General features: G+C 35.1%; 1 protein-coding gene across 1 annotated transcript in view; it reads left to right on the top strand.

Moving 5' to 3' along the window:
* Positions 1-138: 138 nt before the first annotated feature.
* The window catches only part of NCAPG2 (non-SMC condensin II complex, subunit G2), a 36314-nt gene continuing 16177 nt past the window's right edge, over positions 139-20275 (top strand). Inside the window, exons 1-13 of the mRNA XM_010007047.1 lie at positions 139-271; positions 1504-1598; positions 4900-5091; positions 6099-6213; positions 6331-6488; positions 7254-7388; positions 8626-8720; positions 9554-9623; positions 10365-10451; positions 12566-12661; positions 16742-16867; positions 17740-17919; positions 18921-19073. Of these exons, the coding sequence (XP_010005349.1) occupies positions 139-271; positions 1504-1598; positions 4900-5091; positions 6099-6213; positions 6331-6488; positions 7254-7388; positions 8626-8720; positions 9554-9623; positions 10365-10451; positions 12566-12661; positions 16742-16867; positions 17740-17919; positions 18921-19073 (1635 nt within the window). The remainder of the gene's footprint in view (positions 272-1503; positions 1599-4899; positions 5092-6098; positions 6214-6330; positions 6489-7253; positions 7389-8625; positions 8721-9553; positions 9624-10364; positions 10452-12565; positions 12662-16741; positions 16868-17739; positions 17920-18920; positions 19074-20275) is intronic.

The raw sequence follows: 20275 nt of genomic DNA on the forward strand, positions 1-20275 counted from the left end.
GGCTGTTCCCCACACGGGCGGCAGGGCTGCCGGGCGGGCAGGGCTCGGGAAAGGCCCCGGCTCTGCTGGGTCTCAGTCCCGGCCGTCGCCCGTTTTGTTTCCCTCCTGTGCAGGCCTTGTTGGAAACGTAACGCGTAGATGTGTGAGGATTTCTCGCCGAGGGAGCGCCAGGTGAGCGGCCCGTCTGTCATCCTGCTGCCTCTTGGCCCCGCAGCGGCCTGTGGGGCCGTGCCGGGGGCCGGGCTGTTGCCCGCCAGGAGCAGCGCCCTGTGTCGGCCTCTCTCCCTTCGGCGGTGTCTCCAGGCACAGGGAGGCTGTGTAGGGCAGTCTCCCAGCTGGTAGGGATGGGAAAAGCAAATCAGTAGGCCCCTGGGATGGAAGGAATGCTTAGGTGCATAGATTAAGCTCTTGATGTCAAAAAGGGGCCTTTCCCGTTTCCCATGGGCTTCACTTGACAAGGGAGAAAAGGAAATTATATTTTCCTGTCCATCAGCACTTTTCATACAAGTAAATGCCATTGTTGGGAATGATGGTTAGCTAAGTACAGGTGTCCTGGTTTGAGCCAGGATGAAGCCAATTTTTCCTTTTACTGTTTTTTTTTTTCCTTCAGTAATCTTTCTTGTAACTAGCAACAGTGTGTTCTGCTAGGCTGATAAGACAGTGGAATGTTTTTCTAACTACTGAGGCTTCAAGGTCTTTCACTTCAAGGCACTTTCACTCCCACAGCACTTCCCTGAACTGGGAAGAGTCCCAAGGAATCCCGGAGCTGCTGCTGGAGAAAGCACAGAGGGATGAGGGTCACAAGAGCTCAAGCCTAAGGGTCGACGGTGATGGATGAACAGAGACCTCCCCGGACGACAGCCATGGACGAAAGAGAAGGGGAGAAGAAGAAGGAAGGAAGTTGTCTTCTGTGATCTCTGACCTTCCTTTGAGCTTACGTATATATATGAGTATCTATATGAGTATATAGATATGGAGTATCTCTGGCCAATTTTGCTGTCCGTCTAACTCAGCCTCCTACGGGGGGGTCACAGATCTCCCCATAGTGTCTGAGCTGGCAGAGTGCAGGTGCAGCCTTGAAGCCTCAGTAGTTAGAAAAACATTCCACTGTCTTATCAGCCTAGCAGAACATACTGTTGCTATTTACAAGAAAGCTTACTGAAGGAAAAAAAAATCAGTAAAAAGAAAAACTGGCTTCATCCTGGCTTAAACCAGGACAATGGGGTATGTGCTTGATACATTGCTGTTTTTAAAAATAAAAGTGTCCATTGAAAAGTCCTGTTTTAAGACTTTTTAATTAAATAAGTACTAAAAAGAATGCAGGTGATGTTATGAATCTAAATGCTGATTCAGATAACTGCAGAGCATTTTGGAAGGGGAAACGTCTTTTATTTATAACTGTGTCAAGGAACAACGTAAGTGCATATATTCTTCACTTGAGAGCAAAAATTGTCATCTTTCGAGCTACTGTAATTTCTCTAACACTTTGCTTTGTTTGTACAGCAAGAAAAAACAAGACCACAATGAAACGTGAAGCATTTTTACAAGTTGTGTCCAAAGAGTCAATTGATGACTTCTTGCATTACACACAGAAATCTGTAAGTAAGCCATGATACACGTGCATTACTAATGAAGTCTTGTCTGTTATTAGTGCAGAATTTTTATGACATAGGCACAGAAACTATTTCTTTGGTACCTGTAAGATATGCTAATATAATTGCTGTAGAAAATAAATTCAAGTGGCAGTTGATGGAACATAGCTGAAAAAGTTGTAGAATCTGGATTTTTGATATTTAGAAACCAACTAATTTTTTATTTGTGGGAAACAGTCCCAGGACAGTTTACATTAAAAAAAATAAGTTCTGAGTATTGTGATGATAAAAAAGTACTTGTTTGATGTTGATCAAGTGTTGCTTTTTAAAATTTCTACCTACGAAAGAGTTTATTGCTGTGTAATAAATATGACCTAATATACAAACATAGCAGAGGCACATTTCACTAATATTTGTTCATTCATTTGGTAGTTTGGGCTGTCCACCTATTCCTTAGTCTGTGTGTAATTGTACTTGATAGTTCTTTTTGTCACTGAATGTTTTAGATGTGATACAGTGCTGTCTCTAAATGCAGTATGGAGAGAAGCTGGAGGAACATCAGAACAATCCACTGAAATCTACTAAATAAAAGTTACTTCTCACATTATGTTTATGGTATTGCATAATAATCCGAAATCATAATTTGCACTGTGGGGTTTGCCACTAAGCTTCAGTTTGTCTGGTCTTAAGATGTACATAATTGGCTTCAAACCAGAACACTCTTAAACATCTTCTAATAAGTGGTATTGTGAAGTTAGTTTCTTGAGCTTTCTAATCAGTATTTTCCTAGTGTTACCTCTATCAGGTTAAAGTAAGTAGATCAGTTGGCCTCTATGTCCACAGAGGCATGAACTAATTTACTAATGTAGCAAATGTATTAGACCTATGATTTCTATAACAGGGACCATATTCTATGTAATAAGCTTAGAAATGTTTGTCTCCCAAACATCACTGAATCTCTTTATACAAAAAATTTGCTAGTGGTTTTCATCTGCACTCCTGAGTGTGTGATTATAGACTTTACTACATAATCCCTTTGCTTCCTATTTTCCCCCAAATCTAAACAATTTAATAAGAAACTATTCTATTTAGAATGAAACACAGAAATGTTTAGAATGAAACACGGAAATTAATTTGGTCGTGTTGTTTCTGCTGTCTTCATCCAGTAATCTCTCTTAACATCCTGGTCTATTAAAAATTGTTTTTTGTTCTTGATTTTTCATCACCAATTCACAAGAGTTGTCTTGCAACAGTTTCCATTTATTGCAAATATCTCTGGAAACTGTCACCAGTTATAGTGGGTATATTGGTTAAAACCGTCTTTATACCTTCATAGCATAAGGGAACATGAATATACTTTTTTATAATACTTTTTGATTGTCTAAGAGACCTGAGTTACTTTATTCATTTTCTTTTGAAAGCTTCAGTGATGAAGGGTGTGACCATGTCTTAGGATGAGAATCCTTATGCTAGGATCTCCCTTGAATAATTCTTGACTGGTTTTCTGGAGGAGAATGTGGTAATGTGTTATGTCCTTTAGAAGTGGATGTAGAAATGTAGGAAGAAGATGGAAGTGTTAGGGCCCTATTGCTTTCCTTATTTTTCATATTATATTTATGCCCTGCTTTTCATACCTATTTTGTACTCTAGTCTCAGATTTTGTCCTTTTAACGTTTTTTTAAAGTTCTGTTCTTAGCATCACTACTTCTTTCAATGTTTCTCATTTCTACACCCCCCTCCTTTATTTTTCCTTTGCTTTCCTCTCAATATTTTGTTTCATTCACATTTTCTAACAGTCTAGGCGTTTGCTAATTTTCCTTCAACGATTGCCTTAGTTTTCTCACTTGCTTTGTAATCTCTTTAAAATATTACCATATTGTGGTGCTGTTCATTTAAGTCTTTATCAGGTACTGTTTAATTTTTTCTCTAAATCCTGTTCCAGTTCAAGAACGTGCATTCTATCTCAGACAGGAAAATAGGAATCACAGATATGGCTATCATTCAATTACATCCTTTTCAATCATAGGTTTTGGAATAATTCTATCTCGTATCATCCCAAAGAAAGATCAGAGATCACCGATCTTATTAGGATTTAAGTATTCTATTGTTAAAAGTAGTACTATCTTATTATCCTGTCTTTTCTGTTTGTTTGAAGTAGAGGGCTGCAGAACTCATCATGTGGCCTTTGGTTTGTTGTTTTTTTCCAGCTGTAGAATAGGATAAAAACTCTGGCATAAATATATAACAGTATCTACCTTCACATACCCTTCTGGGAACCTTCTAATACTGCTGCTTCTTTCATTATTTTCTATTTCTTTCTCCTTCAACTTTTTGGTTCCTGATTTTTAGTATATCTGCAAACTCAAAATATTACCTTTCAAGATAATGGACATTTTTCCTCTTTCCTTCAAAATATTTGTGATCCAATAAACCTTCACTTCAGTATTGCAAATTACATCTCAAAAAATTTTCTGTACTTCCTCTTGGCTGCGTCTGCTTTTTCTTCTCATCTTTTGCTCTGCATATTCAATTTCCTAGCAGGTTGTCTACACTTCTTTGATGTTAACAGGCTGGTTCTGTCTCTAAGGTAAATTCTTCTAGCAAGGTTGTTCTGAGGAGCTAGTCCACATCAGTCTCTTAGTGAAGTCTCTTACAGAGACTAATAATGAGCTTCCCACTCAGTTGAGTTTAAGAGGGAAGTGTGGGGTTAATGTGCTTACAAGTGAGGTTTGATGAGGAGGGTGGTATTTAAAATAGTGCAGTATAAAGAGCACAGTTCTATTCAGGTTGTACTCCAAAATCTGTAGTTCTGTCTCTATGGCTGTGCTAACTGTTACACTTTTAGTCCTTGCATAAGGATTTTCTTTCAACTGCCATTGACAATCTGTATTTCAGTTAAAAAAGATATGATAAGGGACTTCAGTTCTGCACAGTTGTGAGATTCTTAGCTGAGGATATGGAATTGCTTCCATTGGGAATTAAGTACTTAGAACCCTGTGAGAGACAGCAGCTAATGTTACAGGGAAATGATTTATGTTCAGCAGTGTTGCTGTCAAGGGCTAAAGACTTTAGTCTTAAAAAGAAGCACTCATTTCATGGTAAGGAGTTAAGCAGCAGGAATTTCTTGTGTTGTGTTGTGTTTTTTTTTAAGAAATTCAACTTCTCTAAGGTATTTTATCTCTACAACTGGAATGGAAATTAATCCTTAATATTAAAAAAAAATGTTAATTTTAGGAAATTAAAGCATGATGAAATATAGGCCACTTCACTGATGTAAAACGGTGTGGTATCTTCTGGCCATTCACAGAAAAATACATTTGATCCTTTTGACTTGAATGAACTACTTCAAGAATTGCCAAGGAAGCAAAAAGAAGTACTATGGGAAAGACTGACACAACTATTGACAGAGACTTTAATGGAGAATCCTGTGGAAACATGGCAGAGGGCTGAAGATCATGAATGTAATGATGACATGGAAGTTGAGATAGCTCCAGAAATGGTAAAAATATTGTAAAATATAAATCTAATGAGTATTATTTTCTGTGAAATTAAATGCGATATTTTCATAGCATCTGAGAACATGTAAGGGTTATTAAACAAAGTCAGTTCTAAACATCTCTTTGCTCCATTCTGAACTAACTTCTTGACTATCATGCTCAGGTTGAACTCAACTGTGATTGGTCTATGCTTTAAAAAATTAAATATGCTGTTAATTTTAGTTATGAAAGATGGAACTTAATTTTTCACTGCAGTTAAGTGTGGTTTTTGTATGTCTTATTTCAGTAAATGCATGTTCTTTCAGATGTTCCTTAAGTATTTGGCATGCACTAAAAGAAATTAATTATCTGTTTTGTTGTTTTATTCTATTGAATGAAGATGATGAAATCTAGGTTTGAACACCCCTCCCACAAATTTGGCTTACACAGAATTTCTTCATCTCAGACCCTTGCATATTGCCTTCTGCACTGATGTCCACATAGTCTTGAGAATATCAGGGAAAAAGTTATTTCATTTTGGAAGAAAAAAAGAAATGCATTTGGGAAATCATTAGGAAGCATTCTACAGGCTTATAGAAAATCCGTCATAGGTACAGAGGCCTGTAGAATTGTGTACCTCCATCTAAATTCACCAGATCTACACATCTGAGTTACATGAGACCCTGCTCGTCATGGTCTTTTTAGCTCTGAAATGGATGTATTTGAGTGTTGTTGTTGCAAGTGAAGTTTTTAATGACAGAATTAGATACACATGAACAGTCACTGAGTTATCTACTAGCTGGGGCTGAAAGCCCTTTTCAAAATTTTAGAATCAACTCTACTTTAGAAACCATTATTTTGTCTCTTCTTATCTGATAGGTTTTGCCTACTGGTATGCTCTTTGTTCAAAATGGAAGCTAAATAATAATTTAGCTTTGCTCTCTGTTCCTAAGGTTTGTTTCTCGTCATAATTATCTTCCAAGTAAAAAGTAAACTGCAGAACTGTTTCCTCGACATTGCTTTATTTCAGAAACAAACTGTAGCTGTGATCCAGGGAGTGACAGCTGTAGTTACTGCTTCCATACATGTCGTGGATGAAACTGCAAACTACAAAGCTCTTCTAGAATGTGTTTTTATATTAAATGGTATGTATTTCTCTGTTACAGAATACAGCATTATACTGTTTTATGTACTAACAGATTAATGTTTTACAGGAATAACTTGTTTTATTGCAGTAAATAATTACTTTATTACCATTGTAGGTATTCTTCCTGCATTACCTGAACCTGAAAAAATCCTACAGGGTGCTATCCAACATGTATGTGAAATGTGGTGGAAGAAAGGACTGGAAGGAAAGGAGCAGCTAGGGAAGACCCTATTTGTCATTTTACTAAGAAAAAGCCTGAATAAAGCTGCTATGGTATGCTAAAGCTGTATTGACTCTAGATTACTACTGGATATTGCAAGAAAGATTACCTCTCCAAAACACCTTTTATTTCAAATTAACTTTGTTTTCCATGTCCTAGTGCTTCTCAATTAGTGAAAGTGGGATTATGTGTTGGTTACAAAGTGTATTTTTGGTGTTGCTTATGTCAGCAACATCTTAAAATGATGCCTTCTTTAGAACAAACTTTTTTGCATCAGTTTCACAAGTGGGGTTTTTTACTGCCTTTTCTTTTTACGTTTCTTCACTAATTTTTAGTCTCCCATGACTAAAGTTAAAATAACAATTAACTCTTTTATTTAATTAATGTTTTAAGCACTGTGTTCCGCATCTCATTTTTCTATTACTTTTATCCCCTTGCAAACCTATTTTTTTAGTGTAAGTTACTTAGGATATCGTGGCATGCGTGTTTTGTACTAATCCATTCAATATATCCTTTCTTTCCTTTATTTTCACCAGATCAAAAATGGAATAATACAATTTTCATCTATTTTGTGTGAAATAGTGGCTTTCTTTCTGTATTGAGCATATCTTTTTATTTCTTGGAAGTCAGTATGTCTGCAGTTACACTTATTTTTGCAATTTTTCCCAGTGATGTGGTGAAAGTCAATGACCATAATTTTGCAACCTGAGAACCTTCTGTCTGTAACAATACATTTCAAATTCATTATTTAAAGTCCTTTAAATACTTTGTGTTAAAGCTATAGCTATTTCACTATGATGGGCTTTTTTTCCTGTCAGAGTGCAGATGTAGTTCGTCTATGGAATCTGCATCAGACATTACTTTGTTTTGATTATGATTCAGAGGAGAGTAATGAAGTCAAGGACTTGCTGCTCCAGTGTTTTATGAGTGTAAAACACATTAAAAAAGAAGAGGTAAGGAAACTTTTCTCTTACTGTGATTTTTATGTGAGTGGGTTTTGGTTATTTGGTTACTTTTAATGGTTTTGCATTAAGCCTTTTTTTACGCTACAGTAGGTAGCAATATAAGACAAATCAGTTCTGACACCTTGCTACAAACAGTTGAATTTTCTGTTTCATTTTGGAAATCCTTTATTACTATTTCTGACTTAAATATAGAAGTATATGTCTAAATCATCACTCCAGTTCTTGTATCCTGAGGTAATAACCAAATGCTTTGCTTCCAATGCATGTCCATCAATACATAAAACCATTCCCTAGGGTAATTCTCTTCTTTTATAGCAGGTTGTTGTTTTTTGTGGTTTTTTTTGGAGACAGATAACTGTAGCAAAATAATTTCCCTTCAAAATTACACCATTTAGAAGACTGCATTGCCATATGAGAAATATGAGAAATGAATATAGCAAAATGAGAAATATTTCATTTAAGTACTTCTATTTCTCTAAGCAAATAATTGCTGTATTGTAGTTTTTAGTGTGCACCGAGATAGTAGCATTTTTGCTAGTTAGGTGATAAAATAACCTGACATTGGCTCCAAAGTTCTAACTCCTTGCCTGTCTAAAATAGATATGTTCCTGTGTATGGAATATATGAACTTCTGCTATAAAATGAGCTCTGAGATTCCATGTGGTACTATGGGCAAATAGGCTTTTAAAAATAGTGGTAGGGGATGAATTAGGTGAAATGTTTGATAGACTGAGTTTTGGATCCCTGACACTAAGATTTATGTTTTTACTTACACATTGCACCGTTGTAGATCTCTCCCTACTGGAAAACCATCTGACTGTGTACAACTGACAGTCACATGTACTATGTCCACAATCACAGCAGTTATGAGATTCTTGACACTCTCTTAGTGTATTAACCCCAAAGATAACAGGTTCACAAACTTAATCACTGATCACCTATTCACCTCATCATACTGAAACTGCTGGTAACAGTGATCATTTAGCATTCACTGATCACAAGGAGCAGATTAATCGACTGTATAAATAACCATAATGCTTGAATTCTGTTTAAAAATTAAGACCTTTTTTTTTTTCTCTGCAACAATCTTAGCTGTACTTTTTTAAATTAAAGGTGTAATTTAATTTGATTATATTTACTGGTTTTGGAGGTAGCTCTTAAACTGGGTATTCCTTTGGGGTTTCACTTCCCCTTGTTTTTTTTTCCTCTTTTGCCTTCCCAACAGGGGAGAAGATTCTTGAGCTTTCTGTTCAGCTGGAATGTAAACTTCATTAAAATGATTCATGGAACTGTTAAAAACCAATTACAGTTCTTTCCAAGGTAAGCATCACAGAGTTCTTAATGATCATTAAGAGCTTGGCTAAAATCTTGTCTCACATTCTAAAATATCTTAGTATAATGATAAAATATATCAGAATCCAGAGAACTGAAAATCTGCTGAATATAGCCACTGTATTGTTTCAGCAACTCCATTTGATACTTGCTCTGCACATGCCTATGAGTACAATTATAGGTGTAGTAAAATGCTTATTTAGCATTAGCTAAGGAAATTACTTTCATATAAACTGCTGCATTGCTTGCATTGTTTCTGTAAGAACTGCAAGTCTATTTCCACTTCTGTAAGCATCATCTTTCCTATGAGCATCATCTTAATTTAATTTGGTAAGATTCTATATACAGACATTGCAATAAGAATTGCCATACAGGATCATAGCCTGAGAACTCAACTGATGGAGAAAAGCACATTTTGGTTTTTTTATTTGATTATTCAGTGATATATTACAGAAGTAATTATTCATGTTAAAATCAGAGAGACTTTCTAATGCTTTCAGTTGGAATGATATATCGCTGTACATCTTTATGAAGAATTCAAGTCATACATTGTGAGATAAATTATGGTATCTGTGCTAAAGTTTTTGCTTTCCTACCATAAGAAATATTTCCTGTGTTTTTAAATAGTTTGGGGGTTCATCTTGACAATTAGCTTTCTTTTCCTGTATTTATTAGTGTAGACTTTCAAGATATTTGCTTTTTCTAAAAATGTTGCTACACAGAAGAATAATGTTGGTACTTACAAAAACTTCACCTTTATGAATTGTACATAAATATGGCTAGGATGCTTCCTTGAAAATGTTTCCTATATGTTAAAACAGATCCTTAATGGAGTACATTTCAGAAGTTTACTTCAGGGCCTGGAAGAAGGTGTCAGGAGAATTTTTAGAGGTAATAGTATGCTTGAAATTTTATTTGGCTGGTTTTCAATTTCAAGGTGGAGAAAACACATGACTTTTAAAGCTCGAAAAGATTCCTGAGAAAGCCTTGAGGAATTATTTTGCAAAGGAAGGGGCCTCTTCAGCGTTGTCAAAGGAAAAGCAGTCATGCTTTGAATGTTTGCCCATTGTCAGCTTGGTTGCATTTAACACCTTTATTTCTGCTGCTGAAATATCGGTTTATGCAGCTATGCATATACACAATGGTTTCTGTAAGCACACTAATTATCTGAGTTATTGAAGCTTGTATTCAGTATGTGTAAGTCTGTATATATGATAGCTTAAATATTTGATTATTTTTTGTGGATTTCCATGGAGATCACTGAGAGCATAATTACAGCATCTCAACAATGTGACAGCCCGATTTTTAATACTAAATAATCTTTATTTATCATGTTGTCCTGGTTTGGCAACTTTTATCCTGGTATTCTCAAGCTAGGATGCATGTGGAGGTGTTCTTGATTTCCAGACTTAGTTCTGAGAATCGGATTAGTTGTATATTCTGATATTTTGAAAATCAGTTGAAGCAGAGACCCCCAGCTTTTAAAACCTGGGCCAAGCAGTAGTCAAGTAAGAAATAATACCAAAGACTATTTGTTTATTTTAGAGAAAAACAGCAGGTGCTGCACAGCGTACAGTACTTATTCTTGTTTTATTGTGTGTTAACAGTAGCATGAATGTGTTTTTACTGTAGATACTTGAATATAACTGCATTCAGGATTTCATGCATCATGGAATTCATCTTCCCAAAAGTTCTTCTGTTCATTCCAAAGTTAGAGAGGTAAGTTCCTGGAGAGCATAACATGAACTAGTAGCCTCAAAATCAGATCAGTTTCTATAAAGTGGAAAATTTCCATTTCATACTAAAATAGCATACTAGGTTTGGCTGGAACAAGCATTACTTTTCTTCATAGCAGCCTGTATGGTGCCATGGTTTTGATTTCTTGACTAAGACAGGACTGGTACCACACCTGTGTTTGAGCTGTTGCTGAGCAGTACTTGCATGGTGTCAAGGCCTTCTCTTCCCCACTTTGTTTCTCTAGCAAGTAGGCTGGGTTGTGCACGATGTCAGAAGGGGGTGCAGGTGGGGTGACCCAAACTGACCACAGGGATATTACATGCAATATAACATCATGCTCAGGAATTAAGACTGAGGGGAAGTGGATTTTGCAGAGATAGTCATTGTCTGGATGCTGACTGAGCATTGGTCTGGTTGTGGAAGGACCATGGTGAGTGATTGCATTTGCATCACTTGTTTTTGTTTATTTTTGTCCTCTTTCTGTCACTTATTAAACTGTTTTTGTCTTGAACCTGCTTGTAGTTTTGCACCAGATTTGTCTTTGATGCTCAAAAGTAAAATTATAAGGTGATTTTTTCAGAGTGCCAGAAATAGTTTGGGTTTTTTTTCTGGCTGTTTGAATTTTTCTTTACCTAGAAAATGGACCTTTTCATAGCTGATCACAGGGATGAAAAGTCATAAGCTTCTTGAGGCAAATTTAGAAGATGGGTCGGACCTAATTTTTTTTTTCTTTTGGGAGTTTTATGTATGTTTATAGGGACATGTCATGCTTCAGTTACAGAATCTAGCTGTCTTTCTTGCTTTTATTTATGAGCAAAACTCTGGAAGCAGAATGATCAGTGCACAAAGCTTTTTAAGACAAAGTATTTGTATTTGATCTAGACCCTTATCACCTCCCCCCACAATTACATAGACACTGGCCTGTATAATATGTGCAAGATTTAACTTGTGTATAACAGTACAGAATCCTATACTGCTTTTCTGTTTGTATAACAGTACAGAATCCTATACTGCTTTTCTGTTTGGTATGTTTTTTGGGGGGTTATTTTTTTTAATCAAATGTGAATAGGTTCTTCTATCTATAGTGAATTCCCTTAAAGGAACTGAGGAGGAGGAGAAAGCAATAGGTGCAACTGTCCCTTCTGAATTCAAAGTTCTGACTTCAAAACCTATGTCCATTTTGCAAATATCTTGATACTGTTCTAATGAAATCTATTACAAAACAGTACTGATCTGTCATTAATTCTGAGTTAGATCCATCCTTCTCATGTAGAAATAAGAGTTACATAGTCTCTTGTAAATGTATGTCTTTGCTTCAGTGTATTTATAAGCCAGAGAAAAGGGATTCTTCCACTGTAGCATGTTTCTGTAGATGATATTCACAAGTTTGAGCTGTAGCTGTGAATGCCTGATGTTGCCAGTAGATGATCAACTTCTTTTCAAACTGTCCTTTTTTCTGAGAGGAGGAATTACTTCGTATTAAGTTACATAATGCCTTTTCTCATATTCTGCTCTAATTTTCTACTTTCCTTTTTTGTCTGTATAATTCAGATTAAAAGCTAAAAGGGACTTCAGCTAACAAAGCACAGTTCTGAGTCAAAAGGAGTGCTGATACTTGATTTTCATCAATGCATTAAAAAGGTGTTATATTCGTAGATTTGTATTTGGATAACTCCAGTTACCAAATAATGTTTCTTTGTTCTTAAAGAGAAATGGGTTATTTATTTGTAGTTGATAATTACAAGGTTTCAAAGTGTTTCTGCTAGTTACTTTAAAAATAGTACTTTTTACTGTAATAAAAAATGAGTATTTGCTGTGAAACTGACTCTCTAGCCATGACTTTATTTCTCAGTTGTAGATCTTTATATAGATATGTTGAATCTGTAAATTTATAAAATGTGACATTTATTAGCTCTATTTTTTAAGACTTTTGAGACTTTAAAATATAGGGTCAAATAATATGTCTAGTTTTATCATTTTCTATAGTATGGAAAACTCTTTGGTCTTATATAAATGATGATATGAGACAACTCCTGCACACTTCTTGAATGTAGAAAGTACTATTAAAAATGGTTTGTGGGATTTGTTTTTCTCAGATGCTGAGTTATTTTCATAAACAAAGTAAAGTTCGTCAAGGAGTTGAAGAAATGCTCTATAGATTGTATCAGCCTATCCTTTGGAGAGCACTGAAGGTAATTATGCTTTTCAGAATACAGGACTATCTTTCTCCAATTACTAAATTTTAAGTAAATTTAACTAAATAAATAAGTCCCTCCCTCATGTTCTATTTTTTAATAATTGCTTTTAAAATGGCTATGGAAAAAAAGAATCAGTGTCTGTAGCATTGTAACTTTGCAAGCTTGTAATTAGGTTTACACAATGCTATTCTAATTTGTTAATATAATTTACTTCTATAAAACAGTTTACAGGGACACAAAGTGCTTTCCAGGATTGCAGTAGGCAGTGGGACTAAGTTTGGTCTTCTCATTTTCTTCTCAATTTGGGAATTTTGCATCATCTTGTATTCTGTTCACCAAGTTCTTTATGGAATGGTCACGGGTTTATTGCTCAAAGTCAGAAATGTTCAGACGATGATTTAGTCTCATCTTCTGAATAATTACTTCCTTAGAACACATCTCAGTTAACTTATGAGAGTGTTATTTTAGAAAACCTTTTATTCTAAGTTCATTGTATGTACATTCATTCTATGGAATGAGAATTCAGAATGACTTGTCTGATTGTAGCACTTTTAAGGTAACTGTACGTCTTCCTGTGGATTGCATGCACAAGCTGAAGGCTACCTACGTAGTTACACTCTAAGATTAAGATGAGCCAAGCTTCCTTCTTGGTGAACAACTTTTATTTTTTCTGAGGCTATGATATTCTTTTAGTGGGAGCATACACATTCCATTTGTTACAGCCAAATTTAATGCTGTTAAACACTGGGGGTTGGACTAGATGACCTTTAGAGGTCCCTTCCAACCCAAGACATTCTAAGATTCACTGAAGTTTCATTTACTGATTGGTCATGTAGCAGCATCTCTAGCCATGAGAGTATTTAAAAACTCTTAAAAGTTGAAAGTATTTAAAAATAACTTAAATAGTTTTTGAAAATGGATTTTATGAGTTAGAGGAGGGAATTTAAAGGTCTTTGGTTTCAACAGAAACCTGTGGTAGAAGTAGGAAGATGGACAGATTCATCTGTTAGTAAAAGGTTAATTATGGATTTGCAGCAAGAGAGTGGGAGAAATTCCTGATTGCTGAAGTGGCTCAACTTTATAATAGCTACTGTTCATAGTTTTCACATTGCTAAGAGTTCCATTGCTAGAACAAATCGGAATTTTAGGAAGTTTTTGGGGCTGTTTGGTGGTTAGTTGGTTGGAGTTTTTTGTTTGTTTGGGGGTTTTTGGGTTTCATTTTTATCTTGACAGTTTTTACCTATGTAGTTAAGTAGTTTAAGCTTAGATGTTAACGGGGATATCAAGTAGGTCAAGGAGAACTTTTTTCGAGTAGTCCAGCTACTGCAAGCATGGGTTTCAGAATTGTTAAGAGAGGATTTTGTAAAAAATCAAATGCAGCAATTGTATTAATCATATAATGATTCAGTGCAAGGAAAGGTTCTGAATTCTAAATTATTCAGTACCACAGTTGTGATTGGTGAAAGAAAATATGTGACTAAGGGTCAAAATTTGGCAGTTTGGTATTAGATAGGCAACTGTTTTGCTGGGTGTCTTCTGCATAGTTAATTTTAATTTTTCATGTAGTACTGCTGAAGCAATTGGCATTTTTACAGTGACTTTAGGTTACTGTGACATTTTTAAGGTTGCAGTGATTCAGAATCACTAGTTGTTTAAAATACATAACTTTGAAGGGAAGCTTGTAATTATCCTTACTGGTATGGATTCTACTCCAAAGACTGAAATGTCAGTTTAACTTTATGTAACCAGTTTGATGCTCCTGTTTTAGCCAGTGTAGAAATCTCTAATTTAATATCTTAATAATTTGTTTTCATATCTGTATTATTAAGAGTAAGTCTCATGCAAACATGCATGAGCATGGGACAGTTGTGCAGTGATTCCTTATTAGTGTAAGAAGCTTGTAAATATAAAAATATTACTTTGAGATAAGTAGTGATTAAGCTATTTCAAAAAAGTCAAGAATCACTCCTCCAGAAATTCAAGCTGTCGAGGGAAATCGTCCCTTTAAAGTAGTGTGTTTGGTTGTTTGCTTATTTTTTTATCATCCCACACCTCTAAACTAACTTTTACTAGGTAAAACCAGTATTTTCATTGATTGTAAATGAGTTCCAAGACCTGTAAGATCAGATTAAATTTAAAGCTCTGAAAAATAACTGAAGAAAAAGAAATAAAATTTGTTCATGAAGATTCTGAAAGCTCCTCAGGGTAATACAAGGATAAAAGTAAAGAAATGTTATTCATTTAAATAACTGCAGGCTCTTCTTCCATGGAAAAGTCAGTGTGGAATAAAATATATATGAATTTAGTCTTAGATTCTACCTCTGCAAAAGACATTGACTCTACTACAAGCTTGAATATGCAAATACATTTGGGAGAAATTTCAAATAATTAAGGGCAGGAATTTAAAGTGTGGATACTCAGCTCAGAATTAAAGTGAGCTTAATGGAATTCAATGTACTGCACTTGAGAAGTTATGAAAACTAACTTCCTGGGATGGCCATGGTAGAAAAGGTCTAAACCGTTGCACCAAAACATACCTGAATTAATTTTCACATGGAGTATTAGTGCAGAAGAGCTATTCCACCCTGGATTCACATATTAGTTTGTAAGCATTAATTCTTCAGTTTAGACAAGCTTAGAGTCAAAGGATTTTCTAGAGCTTTATAGGATTGAATTAAGCAATACAATGTTTTCACTTTTAGACTGTATCATCTATGATGAATAAAGTTAAACACAAGTCCATAAATAAAGACTGTATATATGGGCTTTATTTGCCTACGTAGTATTAAATTTTGGATTGCTATTAATTTTGTTAGCGTGAAGATTTTGGGTTTTTTTTTTCTACTTGGAGACGTGATCTACCATCTGAAGATCTGTCCAGAAGGGAAATACAAAATAAATTGTAAATTAAGTAATGTTTCTAATATTTTCTGTGTTTTCCTGGTTTTATTTGCCATTAGCTTATTTAGTTCTAAATATTATATGATTACTCTTGTTTTCTTTTTCCTGCCTTTAATCTTAATGTTTCTTATGACAAGGGAAGAAGAAAATGGGATGATTAGAATAGTGAGGAGGTTCCCTGAACTGTCTCTTATCTTTCTGTTAAAATTAAGCCTACTTTCCTTTTTTTTTTAACTTGGTCGCAAAATGTGAACAAAATTCTTCCTTCTCTTTTCTTGCCAAGGTAAGTGAGCACAGGCTTTAATCACTGCACTGCTGTCTTTGATAAAGACATTGCAGTCCTATGGTTAGAGTTCAGGTTTTTCCTTGAGATACCTTGAATTTCATCTTCATTTAATTGCCAGCTTCCTTGTTCTAGCCTTTTAGAGTCCACAGGGACAATTATTTTTCACTGACTATCTAAATACACCCTTTTTTTTTTTTTCCTCTTTAGCTTTGGGGTTCTACAACCAGCAAAATATAAAGTATAACACACTGGAAACTTTTTACAAGTGGCAAAATATCTGAGGGTTATGAGGCTTCCTCAGATTTCTGATAAGCTGCCTGGAGCTCAGGTCATGATCCTACTACTTATGTGCATAGATGCTGAGCTGAATATATATTTCTGTTGGATAAGTTACTCTTCAGACTTGCTGATACTTAGTTCCTAAATACTGTGGGTTTTTTAAGAAATATGCATGAGCTTTTCAATTAAATTGTCTGTCTACTGACAGACAGTTTAATTAAATCTGCTTGAAATCAAGATTCTTCTATTCTGAAGGGGAGCTTTAAGGAGGTGACCAAGAGAAATTCCAAATGCTTTTAATTTATTTGGCATTATAGAAAGCAGAAGAGCTCTGCCTGTAACTTTTCAGGGACATTGAAGCTGACATGCCTTGAAAGCTGTAGTACTAATAATTGACGTTTTACTGAATAGACAGACATATAAGCTATAAGAACTTGTAATTTTTATTTTTTTAAGTTCTTACATTTGAAAGTAATATCTTCCATCTATTTAATTAGAAATAATAATTTTCCAGAAGTGTTTAGAGAGCAGTATTTGTCAGGATATGCTTTTTGATATTGAAAACCTGTACTTACTGACAAAAAATGTTTTTTCTTTCATTGTAATAGGCCAGAAACTCAGAAGTTCGATCAAATGCAGCATTTTTGTTTATTGATGCTTTTCCTGTTCGTGATCCCAGTTTTAGTACTGAAGAGATGGACAATGAAATTCAGAAACAGTTTGAAGAACTTTTTGTAAGTTTTAACAAAACTAAAATGTCAAAAATGAAAACTAATGAAAACTAATTTAAAAAAATAAGCTGTTGGAAAAATTATAATTTATGAAATTTCAGGATTTCAGATGTATGATTTAGAAAATACAAAAACTATATTTCACAATGAATATTTACTTTGACAACAGATGACATGCATTTCCATCTCTGAAAACAAAATGCTTGAGATTGCTATTCATTAATCTGTGGATTAAAGATGCTTTTGAAAGACTAGATGCATCCTTACTTAGCCTAGAATTGGCAAAGACAGCTTTACATTTAATATGTAAGCATTCAATAGAAGTTTAGTGCTGTATTATTGAATTCTTCCGAAATGAATTATAATGGAGATAAAAACTTAAAATCTCTTTACCAGCCTACATGGATGAGAATAGACATAGCATTTTCACCAAGAAAATGTTTGGGAAATCCTTAGTATGGTCTTTACAGATGTAAATACCAGATAATCGAATTAATTTCACAGTTTTTATATTGTTGCTTAGGAACATTGTCCAGTGTAAACTTATATTTATATACAAGTTTAAATATTCTTAATTAAATCACAGATGTAACCCTTTAATGTGAGGGGTTTTTTTAAAAAAATATTTCAAAAGTCCAATTAAAAAACTGGCCAATATTTGTCTTAATTTTGCTTCTGATTTAAATTTCCTAGTTTGCTTCATAATAAAATGTCTTCAGGGAATATTAATATTTTACATTTCTTTCATAGTGTGGCAATTTGCATAATGACTAAGAGATAATGGAATACTATTTATTTATGATAGGTTAATGTTAAACAGCACTAGAGTCACAATAATGCATATACTCACATTATTATTGCTACGTTTGTTTTAGAGTCTTTTAGAAGATCCTCATCCAGTTGTCCGCTCTACAGGGATACTTGGAGTTACTCAGATAACCTCCAAGTACTGGGAGATGATTCCTCCAACGCTTCTTGCTGATCTTTTGAAAAAGCTAACTGGAGAGCTAGCATGTGATGTAACATCTGCAGATGTTCGATGCTCTGTTTTTAAAGTAAGTCTGTTTTTCTAAATTTAAATTCATTACTGTCATTTTTGTGTTTTTCTTGATGCACATGTGTCTAGTAGAGGCTACTTGAAGTCAAGCAAATAACTTATTCTACAAAATAACTTCTACAATGAAGTCCCTAATACATGCAAATTGTGCAGGTGTTTTCTAAAAGCCACATGTTTGGAATGAACAAATGCCTTTTAAAGTAGTGACTGTTTGGCCTTGTGACTCTTTGCATTTCTAGTCTTATATACATTGTCTGGACCTGATAATTCACTATTTTAGCTAATAGAAGTTACGCTTATCCTTGGAAATGTATGCAGGCAGGTTCCAGTGGTTCTTTGTCTCTGGTTTTAACACATCCCTAGACATGCAGAATGATATTTTGGTTTTGTACCCCACTTTATGTTTCTGACATTTGGATTAATATAATCACACACTGTTTCTCTGGGAATGTTCGCTTTGTTAGGATTAGTTCTTCTACATCTTTCTAGCATCTGGTAAATAACTGCTAGCTTGGACAGTGTAATGAACTCTAACCAATATTTTAATTTAAAAGTTTTGTGTGTGTGTCAATTCAGTCTTAATTTGGAGCTATCTTTATGTTATTCCTCACTTGCTCCATTACAGCGGCATGGGGATCTATACTGGACAAGAAGAAAGTGCTGATTAAAATTAACTTGGCAAAAAAAGATATATTTCTGAAGTCAGGAGAGTTCAGGGAGCTTGTATTGCTGCCACAGAAGGTACTTGACACTGTGCCTTCAGGTAGAAGGCAAGACCTTGGCCTCAGTGTAGACCTGAGGCTGCTTTATCTGAATTTAACTCACTTTTCACTGAAAAATTGAAATAACCATAGCAATTTTTACTAAAGAGCATTACAAGAAAAAACACACACAGTTACTGTCCCTAATTGTTTAACCATAGAAGTGTCATGGTCCAGTTAAAAAATTTTTGGCTACAACTTTTTGCAAACCTGCTCTTCAAATCTTTTTTTCTTGCAGTGCCTACCAATAATTTTGGACAACAAACTAAGCCATCCATTGCTGGAACAGCTCCTGCCAGCAGTCACACTCAGTCTTCATGACAATTCAGAGAAAGTGCGAGTGGCTTTTGTTGATATGCTGCTGAAAGTTAAGGCTACCAAGGCTGCTAAGGTAGGATAAGCAACACTTGATAAGTAGCATGAAGGAGATAAAATAAAGGTTTTATAATAAAAAAAAAAAAAAATGTTTGAGACTGTTGCAGTATTCTTAAAAGGAATTTAAAAAACATGTTTAATGTAGTAATACTCTTTATTTCAGCTTTTCCCCTCTTCATATATTTAAGCATCTAACTGAGTCTGTTTCTAAGACCTGCAGATTCTGTCCATTTTAATGGTGTTGTTCCAAATCTAGGTAGTAGCACACAGAAGTATGTATTTCCAGTGATTTTGAGAGTCTATTAGTAATGATTACTAATGGCATAGATTATATAGACATTCTAGAAGGTCTGGCTTTTAGTTGAGCCAGTATATTCTTGTCCTTTTCCTCTCCCTCACATTTTTTACTACCTTTGGGTGATTAGTAGGTCAGTGGCGTTTGTGCTTGCCTGCCTTTTTTCCAGAGGGTGCTGGCATCACAAGCAGCCAGCAGACCTTTTTCTGCAGGATGTTTGTGTCTTCCCTGCCCTCTGCTGGCCATGCCTGGCCAGAGCAGTCGGTACCACCACGCCTCCAGCTCGTTAGCTTAAGCCGGGACTTTTTCACCTTCTAAACGCCTAACGACTACCGACTTCCCTCTTTACTTTTATTTACCTGTTTTTATAATTTCAATTTGTCTTTCGTGGACTTGTCCTTCGGGATTATGATATCTTTTTATAGTGATTTTGAACAAAATTTGTTTTCTGCTGTGGAATATTATTTAGGGTGATACTGTCCAGCCTTAGGCATTATGGCATCTTTGGGCTCTTTCTGCATTCTCTGCTGTTAATAGTTTCCTAATTTTAGTTTTATGTTTTATTTTAATAATGAATTTATCTCTTGCTAAGCCTAATTATTAGGACATGCATATCTTATTCTAGGCACATGCTCTGTGAAGTCAGAGGTATGTATCTTTGTTGTTCAGGAGAGAATTAAATTTGATCCTTAGTTTGTTAGATTTTTAAGGCATCAGTGCTCAAGGAGCACATCTATCCTTAACATGACAATTATCTACTTGCCAAATGTGTGCATTCTGACTTTGGTGACAGGACCTCAAAGACATTATATTGAGATTAGAACACCTCAGTAGCTTCCAAATTCCCTAAGTATACTCAGAAGACAAGATAAATGGGCAGCAGTTTTGCAATTGAGGGCTTTTGGCTTCTTGCTCACAGGCTC

Source organism: Chaetura pelagica, unplaced genomic scaffold (assembly GCF_000747805.2).
Source record: "Chaetura pelagica isolate M959 unplaced genomic scaffold, ChaPel_1.0 scaffold17, whole genome shotgun sequence".
Classification (NCBI taxonomy): Eukaryota; Metazoa; Chordata; class Aves; order Apodiformes; family Apodidae; genus Chaetura; species Chaetura pelagica.